At 41.8% G+C, this 11,470-nt stretch overlaps 1 protein-coding gene across 2 annotated transcripts; it reads right to left on the bottom strand.

The window, feature by feature from the left end:
* Positions 1 to 458: 458 nt before the first annotated feature.
* Positions 459 to 8,330, bottom strand: POLR2K (RNA polymerase II, I and III subunit K; the record flags this gene model as incomplete). 2 transcript variants are annotated; one of them, XM_084618845.1, is made up of 4 exons in its annotated part: positions 459 to 636; positions 1,067 to 1,159; positions 4,635 to 4,698; positions 8,259 to 8,330. In XM_084618845.1, the coding sequence occupies 4 exons, from the start codon at positions 8,328 to 8,330 to the stop codon at positions 614 to 616; spliced, it is 252 nt and encodes an 83-aa protein (XP_084474971.1). In that variant the 3' UTR covers positions 459 to 613. The 2 variants fall into 2 exon arrangements, with proteins under 2 accessions (XP_084474971.1, XP_084474972.1); XM_084618846.1 differs by lacking the exon at positions 8,259 to 8,330 and adding an exon at positions 6,482 to 6,687.
* Positions 8,331 to 11,470: the final 3,140 nt, after the last annotated feature.

Consider the following 11,470-nt stretch of genomic DNA (forward strand, 5'->3'; position numbering starts at 1 on the left):
AGAAATCAATATATTTTTGAATGTAGAAAAACCATCCAAAAATATTTAATAAAGTTCAATTTGTATTTTATTGTTTAACAATTCATTTTTTTTTGAGTTAATTGTGTGAGTTAACTATGATTAAATCAACAGCCCTATAAAGAACACTGCATACATTGACACTGCTATTTGTTGTTCTACAGCCCTTTTGAGTAGATTCAGCCCTCAAGCCTCAAGATTGAGTAGATTTAGCCCTCAAGATTTATGCATGTTTGACTGTATGCAGCAAGTACTCTCTCTGAAGTTTATGGAACTACTCAGTACATAAAGTTAAAGATGTTTAAAATCTCTACAGGATTGGTGTCTTAGTGAGGTTCTGAGATGGGAACAGAAAATCAGGGAACTTGGAGATATTGGACCAAATTTAGCTCTGGTGTAAGCAAGCATAACTCCACTGCATTCAAAAGTGAAACTGAGTATTTGATATTAAAAACTTTATTTAACTACTTGAATAATTTACAACCGATATCAGAATGAAAAAGTATATATTTGTCCAGAGCAGATGTGTATTCAAACCAAAGTTATCAGTATACTAAAATGAACCAGGTCAAAACAGCTACCTCTTGAATTCACATTACCGGGCATCAAAAACAACCACTGTAATAGTTAGAGTTAAAGAAAATGACAGGGAATTTAAAAAAAACAAAAACAAAACACAATCACAAGTCAGTCATGCAAAATAAATTGAGGCTCATTTTTCAGTTACACCACAATTAGCATTTGTTTGTATGCTTTTAAAAAATGGAATATGCTTTGCATGCATAATAGTATCTTCTATCCGGTGTACTTTTTACCAGTTTGCACTGCAATACAAGATTACCAAAGTTTATTGTATTGTGCTTTAATTAACAAGAGCATCACTGAAAATAATTAAGATGTTATATGTTCTTCCTCACATATGTACTAGTTTGTAAGACTTTTTTGCACTGGACCAATTCTTCAGTACTACCCCAATTTTTCATTTTATTTATAGCCACTATCGTCCCAGATCACTCAAACAATTTAATAGGCATGTGCAAAAGGATACATCTTTTTGTTCTCTTCTTGTACATTATTCTGTACCCACATTCTCGACACCTGATCGGATCTCTTGCTTTTATTTCATTTTCTGTATGACATTCTGGGGGGCAAGGGGGGGGAGAAGAAGAAGAAGACAATCTTATTAGACTACTATAACAAGAAATACAAAATGTAAGATGTTATAATTTACTTTAGGAAAAGGTAACAAAATTCAAGATCTGCATTTGTGGCAAACAAAACAACTTTAGTGAATTAATATTACTGAGAAAATCAAGTTCTTGATTTCTCTTCAGGGTAAACACTTTTAGCTAACCTGTAAAGTTACAATTTATGTTCTATTACCTTTAGTAAAGACAAAGTATGTGGTATTCAAATTACCTAGAATAAATCTATTGACATATTACAAAATGCGTTCACAAATAATTGCCCATTCCGTGCTACCAGCTGAGTGGTATTAACATATTTCAATCCAAAATATTATATAACTGACCAAAGTGACAGGAGGGCGCTGTGGTGCTAACAACTCACTCTAAAACAGGGGTTCTCAAACTGAGGGTCAGGACTGCTCAGGGGGTTGCGAGGTTGTTACATGGGGGGGGGGGTGTCATGAGCTGTCAGCCTCCACCCCAAACCTCGCTTCACCTCCAGCATTTATAATGGTGTCAAATATATTTTTAAAAGTGTTTTTAATGTATAGGCGGGGGGGGGGGGGGGCCCACACGCAGAGGCTTGCTGCGTGAAAGTCGTCAGCAGTACAAAAGTCTGAGAATCCCTGCTCTAAAAGGTTGGAAGCATTAAGAAATACTATGTTTTGTGGAGTACAACCCCTCTCTCTGGTTGCTGCTAAACCATCTGCAGGAATGACTTCTCCTTGCATCAAAGATATTTCTGAAGGACAAAATTATTTTGCCTTTTGATTGCTCCAGATGGAAGGTACAGTATTTCAAAAAATGCCCCCTGAAGACAGTATCTCAGACTCAAATTGTAACAGTATTGTAATCCCTCTACAAGCTATTGCATTTGAACACTGCCCCTAACAATTTTGGCTAAAAGTAAAGTGACCACATAGGCTTTTCTCCGAGATGCGATCGTAGTTTTATTCTTATTTACATAGATAAATATGGGGACTACTGTGCAAATATACTCTACAAACACTGCACCACATTACAAACAGAGCAGCTTATAAAGGTTCTTGGAGAGAACTGCAACGTGTTACCCTTGCCCAATGATGGAAGTTCTAAAGAACTATTTCCACATTGTCACCACTCCATGAAGCAAAAATCCATCATCTTAGTATAATTATTCTGCACCATTTGCAATCAGATGGCATGCCACCCTGAGCAAATAATGCAACTTATTACGAATAGTGATGTTAGGTTCAGCAGATATTATTTCTCTCTCTCTCTCTCTCACACACACACACACACACAGAGCATCTACATAGCAACATTCTACAGATCCAGTTGTAGGTCCACAAGCCATCTCAAGGCCTTCTCTCTGAAGTTGTAGATATCATCAAATTCACCTTTGAATCCACATTTGGGGCACTGTGTTATGATGTGTTCAATGGTTTGCATGTTCACAATAGTCACAGGAAGGGATGTCTGATTTTTGTTCGATGAGATACAGTGTGGTCCACAGTCTGCATGGCAGGTTGAAACTGGGACAGTGGCTTATTGGGTCAGTAATAATGTGCTTGTTTGGAACTGTAGCGGAGAGGCAGACACTTTGCCATTCCCTGGACAGATCCAGGGACATGGGTGGTCCACAGTGGTTTTCACGATTTCAGGCATCGTTTGGGAATGTTGCCTATAGCCTGCCAGATGGGAAGTTCTGGGTACTCTTCGACAGGGTGGATAAAAATCAATGATTTAAAAAAAAAAAAACACAAAAAAAACCCACCATCGGATTTTTTTGATAAAATCCTTTGAGGAAAACAACATATCTAAAGATAGTTTTAATTAAGATACATTATAGCTTAAAGATATCCCTATTCCACAATGAGATTATAAATTCTAAATCTATAGTATGAGACAATATATTCATGTAATGTTTAAGAAAAGTTTTGTAAATGCGTTCCAATAGTTCATGGATTACGGTCCCAATCTTATGGGGTTCCACAGGCTTCTGTATAGATTATTTAGGTTAATCTTTCTATCTACCCAATGGGACTCAGTGCTCAGTCTAGAAGATACCATCAGAGATGCCTAGTTTTGCAGTTCTCAAACTACAGATTTGTGTCTTCAGAGATAACATGCTTGTTAACAGAAAGAAAAAAACCACCACACCAGTAAAAACAAACATACAGAGGTGAGAAACAACAGACATCAGTTCTATTGTCCCTCTGCAAATTGGTGTACACAGAGTCAATCCCTTACTGCTCTGTAAAAGTGCAAAGTTTCAAAAAGTTCAATGAATAGAAGATTGTTGGGGGAGGAACAGATGTGGACAAGGAGAAGAAGTCTGGAGATAAATGTGAGAAGCGAGGGACCTATGCTTGTTTTGTTAAAATACTGTATGTTTGCTGTTGAGGAAAAAAATCCAGAATACTTAACGTTGTTGTTTTAGTTAAATAAAACAATTTATACATCTGTCTGGTGAGGTTCTCCTCTTAATACATCATGGCAAGAAAAATCTTCCAAATATTAATGATTAACCTGTTGAATTGGAGATATTTATGAAGTCATTGGGAAGTGAACTATCTGCTTCAATTACCTTTGGTAAATTAAATAACTAAACAATCATTCATTTTCTGATATAGCTGTAAAACTAATCTGAAAAGTTTTCAAAATAAATCACTGTTTAAAAATGTATAGTGTGTACCTTCTAAAAATGAAACCTACATCTAACTCTGAGTTGTGAAGATTATATATTAAGGTTATACCAACCAACAAGAATACACTTTTATATAGAAAACCATGATTAAATCGAGTCTTCCTGACTAGTGATTTAAATCAAATCCACCCTGGTCTTTGGCACGTTTACGTTCTGATTTTAAAGCTATACCTTGATGGATAGCTGGAGGTTCAATGTTTGCTAAAACAGAAAGCTACTGTAGAGGTGTTGATTGTAAAGTCCCCATGATGATTTGCATGGTCTGATTCAGCTGCCTATCCACAAATGGGGTATGGCAGCTTCTTGTCCACATCAATGCACAGTACTCTGCAAATAGGTACGCCAGGGCCAAAGCCGATATTTGTAGCACCAGGGCAGCGCACTTGCAACTAAGGCCCATAGCATTAAAGAAGCTGAAGTGACCCTTGTACTCCTCCATGATCTTATGGTCAGATATTTTCAGAAGTGACAGCTGAGACCAAAATCTGTAGTCTCTACTTTTTTCCACCTTGACAACAGAATCACACAAAACACACTCACTGTCAAGTTTGGTGGTGAAACTGTGCATTATGAACCAAAGCCAATAGACCTCAGTGTAATTACTGACCATACACTCACCTTTCAGGACCACCCCCAGAAAACAGCCTCTAAAGCAAAGATTTGCAACAATATTATACAAAAGTTAGCAGGACCAAGCTAGGGATTAGCAAACATTATTAAACGTTAGGTTTTATTCTTACCTCCACAAATGTAAATCATTGGCTGTTGCTTTGGAGGCTGAACATCCTTTTGGGAATCCATGTTCTGTCAACAAGAAAAAAAAAATCCATGCTCTTGATTAGAGAGTAGGGATTGGAAGACAAAGACCTCTGAAGACAGCCCTAACGGCAACCCCATCTTCAGTCAACGTGCTAGATATCCTTCTTTGGATAAAGCTTGGGGAGCATTAGTCTCTCCCACTAATGAAAGATTTTGCTGCAACTATAAAAAAAAATATCAACCATATATCACTTAAGTCTCAATACTACTAACCTGTCATCATTTCGGGAACGGACAGCATCACTACTTGTACATACAGGATAAACCCAGCCACATTATTCCACCCACTTAAAACACTGTCTAATCCTGCACTAACTTTGATAGATATGCTGGACCGGAATGGGCAAATTACGGCCCGTGGGCCAGATCCAGCCCCTCAGGGCTTTGGATTCAGCCTGCGGGATTGCCCCCTGTGGTGCCGCAGGCCCTGCGCTGCTCTCAGAAGTGGCTGGCACCATGTGCCTAGGGCCCCAGGGGGATGGGAGAGAGGGCTGCGTGCGTTGCCCTTGCCTCCAGGCACCACCCCCCGCAGCTCCCATTGGCCAGAAACAGGGAACCGCGGCCAATGGGAGCTTTGGGGGAGGTACCTGGAGGCGTAGCAAGGGCAGCGCACAGAGCCCTGTGCCCCCCTCCCCCCCCCCATGGGCCACACAGGGACATGGTGCCAGCTGCTTCCTGGAGTGGCGCCGTGTGGGGCCAAGGCAGGCATGCAGGGAGCCTGCCCTGGAGCACGCCACAGCCACCCCGGAGCCGCTTTAGGTAAGTGGCGCTGGGCCAGAGCCTGAAACCCTCCTGCACCCCACCGCCCAACTCCCTGCCCTAAGCCCCCTGCCTGCACCTTGCACCGCAACTCCCTGCCCTGAGCCCTGTCGTACCCTGCACCCCAACCCTCTTCCTGGAGCCCCTTCATACATCCCGCACCCCTCCTCTGCCCCAATCCCTTGCGCTGAGCCCGTTTCTGCACACCACACCCCCTCACAACCCACACTCCCTCCCGCACCCCAACCCCCTGCCCTGGCCCTGCATACAATTTCCCCACCCAGATGTGGCCCTTGGCCCAAAAAGTTTGCCCACCCCTGTGCTGGACAGAAACCCGCAGGTCAGAATCAGGCAGAAAGTAGTAGTACTTTGCCTCAGAATCCTAGGGTAGCTGGATCGGACTGCCAAATCAATCATCAGTGAAATAGTTAACAGGAACTTTTAAATAATCATTAACACCTAATTGTATTGAGTCAGTTAGTTTAAACTCATTTTAGGACAAAATCTGTCCTCACAATGCCAGAATAAGATATTTTTGCACAGAGGATCTAGGCTCCATCTACTCCAGACTTTTAACAGAGTTTGTAACAATTCGTTTCACCATTGGCTCTAAACACAGTTGTGTCTATAACCATGGTTACTAGGATCTGGAAAGAGGACCAACTAAGTCGGTTACACAGGAGATCCTATCCATACAGCAAAATAATATACTTGGTAATGGCAGACAACCATGTGCCAACTGAATACACTAGCAAGTGCTGCCATTATTTACCAAACATTAACCACATTGTGTAGATACAAACAACATTTAAAGTCAGAGATTTCAGTAATTGGTTATAGACTCCGTTAAACGTTATGCCATCGCCATGCACCTTGTCAATGCGTGTTCTGTAAGCAAACCAGCCCCGCCAGTAGCTGCCCAAGGACACACGGATATGAACGCAGCCAGGCAGGGTGATAAGCTCAGACACGCGTCATGCGGGCACGACTGTGTTGTGAAGACACTTGCCGCATGGGTGAGACTCCGGCGAAAGTACTGTACCACAAATTGGCTTGACCTCTGTGCATCCTATGTGCCTTCGGTGTGGTGGCCTGTGTCTTCCCAGGGCCAGATCCGGGACCCTACACCACTTCCACCACGCTCCTCTGCGGAGCGCCCGCCCCGCGCAGGGCCGAGGAACCCGGCGGCTTCCCCACGTGTTCAGAACCTGGCCTGCCAGGAGAACCGCGGGCCTGCCCCTGGGGCTGCGGTCTCTGCCCCGCCCCCGCCCCCGGCGGCAGGAGCGCGGCACAGGGACCATCGCCGCTTTGCTGAATAAACGCGCAGACTGTGCCCAGAGCGGGGCGGGGGCAGGATGCCGCCGCTCGCCCCTTCCGCACGCACAGAGAGCCTGGGCCTAACTGCGGGAAGAAGAGACACCCTGACCGCTCCCTACCTGTCCAGAGCGGGACCCGCTCCGCTCCGCTCCGCTCCTCTCGGGCCCAGGCTAGGGGCGGGACAGACCCCTCAGCCGACTGCCGAGTCGCGAGGCCTCCTCGCGAAACGCGCAGACGCAGCAAGCGCGGCCAGCTCCGCCCCAAGCTGCCCTGACGTAGGGACAAGGAGGAGTCGAGCTCGGGGTGGTCCCGGGGGCGGAGCCATTGCTCCAGCTACAGCAGGGCGGTGCTAGGCCAGCCGCAGCGCCTGCGTGCTGGGGCTGTCTGTGCTGTGCCCTGCAACTTCCCGGCCCCAGTACACTCTCGCGTCTCGCCCTAGCGCCTCCTGGCCCCGGGGCTGTGACTGCTCCTGAGCAGCTCCTCTCCCGTAGGCTGTTGCCGACTCTCAATCTACAACTCCGAAACTATTATAACAATCTGCTTGAGGGGTTGTGACAGAGAATTTGGCAACGCTTCCACGGTTAAATGCAAATATAACTATGCATTAAACCAACGCTGCGATTTTAGTTATATAAAAGTAGGAAAAGCAAAGTTAAGGATTTGACAGCAACCCTCTCAACTCTCTTGTTTTATACGTATGCATTACAATAACGTTTTGTTTTATGAGCATGCTACATATGTGCACTTAAATTTATAGAAAGTTTAGAGCGTAAGAGTTAAGGAAGTTACACTGTACCTAAAAGATTCTTCGGAATATAATCAGATAAAATTTCTGAGTGGAGAGGAGAATATAGAAGAATCTGTGTGGATGAAAATCCCAAATCATAAGAATACAAATATGCGAGTGCAATTATATTACCAGTTTCCTGAACCAAAAAAAAGAATACTGTGGGGTACTGCAGCCATGAATTTCCCACCACCACCCCCTAGAACGGAGGGATATATCAAGAAGTCACAGAGATGGCATAGCTGTTGTCACCGCTCTCTTGCAGGAGCTCCCCAGGGCAGGGATCATTCTGGAGGATACTTCAGGGACTGATGGCAAACTGATACTTTGAGTAATATGCAATACTATGCAACAGCTCATAAGGGCTATTGCAGCAGGGATGCAAATTAAGGGCTGCCCTAACCTGTGCAAAGGGGCTAAGCCAGTCCCCAGCAATGGGGAACTCAAGCCACCATCACCCTTAGATCTCTGCATTATTGTCCACACCAGCATGGAGTGAATCTGGTTTACAGAGCACATCACACGGAGGGAAACTGAGGCAACCAAAGGGGGTATCACCATTTTTCATTTTGAAAACAGGAATTTTTTTATGAAATATAAACTTACATATAAATAACTGCATGGATTTCATAAGCAAATGCAAAGAGAACTACAAGTTACAATGAAGTTGGAATCTACTGACCTCAGTAGAATATATTTGACTGTACCTGAGTTGGTCTATGTAGCTTGTGGAACGCAAACGGGACTCAGACATGATCACGTGACTGCAGAATTTTATCTCAAGGAGGGCTGGTCTTTGCCCTAAGCTGCTTTTTTATTTCAGAAGCCTATTACTTAAGCTCCACGCAGAAAGATCTAGGTAAATGAAAATATAGCTATATATTGTGTGGGTATTACCATATCCTCCCACATTAATTAATATAAACTTTCAAGCCAAAATACAGATATATTTTCAATGCAATAGAATGGGATTTTGTTATGAAATCAGTTTTCAACAGTTTCAGTGCATACATCAGCAGTCACAAACTAAATTGTGAAAAAAATGCTAACTGCTCTCTTATTCACAGGCTCAACACACTTTTTAGGATAAATCCTGTGTATATGATGGTCATTGTATAGGTTTAGCCATGGTACCTCAATGCCCCAAGAATTAAAATTTCCCCTACAACATAAATATTGTAAAACGTTCAGTAGTACTTGTGGCACCTTAGAGACTAACCAATTTATTTGAGCATAAGCTTTCGTGAGTTACAGTTAGTCTCTAAGGTGCCACAAGTACTCCTTTTAGCGAATACAGACTAACACGGCTGGTACTCTGAAACCTGTAAAACGTTCAGTATACATTCAGCACATCCATTAGGACCAGCATTCCTGAAAGAAACTTAGTTTGGTCTTTGTTGATTAAAACTATCAAACTTTTTGAAATGTGTGATGGTTTTATGGTTTGGATATGTTTTCCAGATACTTGTTTGATATCGCCAAAATAACCTCATATATGATTGGTAGTATATACAAAATAAACTTTTTGGAGTTAAACTAGTTAATCATTTGGATTTACTTCATGTTTTCTAAGTTTGAATTTATCTTACAAATATTGTAAAAGGGGTAGAAAATGTACTGTAAAACAGAGCTAAGAAAAAACAACTCACATGTATAATAATTTTCACATTATTATTATATTTATTTTTACCATAGCACCAAAATTCTCTCCCCACCAAAAATTCAAATCTTAAAATAATCAAGAATTTTTAATAGAGGAAAAAATTTTAAAGTGCACTGGTGCAGTCACACACTACTAATAATAAAAACTGGTGATTTTCCCAGCCAATCTCTGTAAGTGTCCTTAACCAGTATCAGCAGTGTCCATTCAGCCTCTTCCAGTTAGTTAACTGAGTGATTATTTCTTTTCAGTACACTTTAAGTGCATTACACTAGAGTTTTTTTACAAACTCATAAATTGTCCTCCTCCAGGGTCCATTCATATTGTCAAGGTAACCTATTCATAATCCAACTGTAAAAAAAGTCACTTTAACCATATAATTTGATTGAAAATAAGGTTTAATAAATTAAGCAATAAATTAATTATTTAACTTGTTCCCTTGAGAAAACTTGGGGTTTGAAAAAGACCTTAAGAGTTGACTTTGGTCACTAAACATGTTCCTGACAGACTCTGCCCTGACATGTGTAATTAACTGGGACCTTCCCTGTGGTGTAGTTTAAGTGCCAAAAGCATGTGCTTTGGATCTGTAGAAGAAGATGGAAGGGGTGTGTGAGGAGTAAGGTTAAAAATGCTCACTGCTTTATTTATTTAAAATATTCAGCATACAAAAGTTAAAAAAAAAAACAACCTGTTCCATCCTTTTTTTGGAAAGCTGATTATTTCCCCCCTTTTATAAAAAGGGAAGATATATGGGGTATTTTTTGTTTTGAGGTGATTATGTTGTTAGTCTAAATCACCCTAATATGTCATGGACACGTATACTGCTATATGCAGTGTTGTTGTAGCCATGCTGGGCTCTGGATATTAGAGAGACAAAGTGGGTGAGTAAAAGTTGGGGTTCAATAAAAGATATTACCTCATCCACCTTGTCTCACTTATACTGCTGTCAGTTTTCCTTCTTTGCTGCGTTTGTATGTTGATCAGGAGAGCACAAGCCCCTAAGTCCCACCACCACCATTTATTAGACCTTCTTACATTTTTTTGACTGAAGTAAAATAGTTCCACATGGGTTTGAATGTCAGAGGTGGGTTCTCCCACAACTTCTGAACAGGCTCATCTTTAAAAAGCTAAACTCTTGCCAATGATATGATACCCCCTCAAATGATTTTTATTTAGTCAAGGGATCTTCCAAATCTTATGAAACGGATATTGCTATAGTAAACATTTCCAGTCTATTTATTTTTAAAATACTCAAGTATTTTATTAATTTAGTTTCCCCCTTCTGTCTTTTTCTATTAGCTTTACACTCTCTAATAATAACTAAAGACTATCAAAATACTGTAATAGAAAGCTATTAAAAGATTCCCTCACAGAAGGTCAAAGAATAGTACCTATCAATATGTTGTTTTTTCTTTTGCCCCAATACTTCAGTTATATTCCCCAAATGGGTCAATCTGATACATTTGCAGTTGCATTAATCTAATATAATATGTTTTACATAAAAAGTGAAATAAATTTAAGAGTGTCCCATGCTTTGGTTTTGTAACCTTTTAAATAAGATTTCCTCAGGCTCCCAAAAGTTGTGAGGTTTTGCAGTCTGTCTCCTTATTGATATCATTCTCATCACACTGGTGTCAGAACATGTTGGTGTTTTGATTTAAAAGGTAGGAAAAATGGAAGCTGGTGTGAAAAGGGGGAGAGGGTAAGCACACTTGCCAAACGTCACGCCTGGGGATTTTGGCTTTACGATATTTCGGAGTCCTTCCCTCTTGTTGGGATGGATTTTGATGTTTCTTTCAATGAGACATTTAAATCCAATATTTTTTTTTTCAAATCACTAATTCAGATTTGGCACTGTCCTAAAGATGGGAGAAAAATGGAGGTTGAAAGGGGAAAAGAGCCAAGTAAAGACTAAAATTTTAAAGAGAACCAGGGGTGAAAGTAAGTTAGAAGACTTACCGGTATGCCAGAATCCTGAGCAGAGGGCATGGCCTCAACCAGAAGGGGCAGGGCCTTAAATCCCCAGGCCCTTAAGATTTAAAGTGCCCAGGGCTCCAGCTGCAGTAGTGGTGGCTGGGAGCCCGGGGCTCTTTAAATCACCCTTGAGCTACCAGTTGGAGCTCCAGGGCCCTTTAAATCCCTGCTAGACCCCCGCCACCGCTACCCCCGGGCTTCGGCAGCAGGGCTCAGGTGGAGATTTAAAGAGCTTGGGGCTCCGGCAGCCGCTACCACCC

This window comes from Lepidochelys olivacea (genome assembly GCF_965140295.1).
Source record: "Lepidochelys olivacea isolate rLepOli2 genome assembly, chromosome: 2".
Taxonomy (NCBI): Eukaryota; Metazoa; Chordata; order Testudines; family Cheloniidae; genus Lepidochelys; species Lepidochelys olivacea.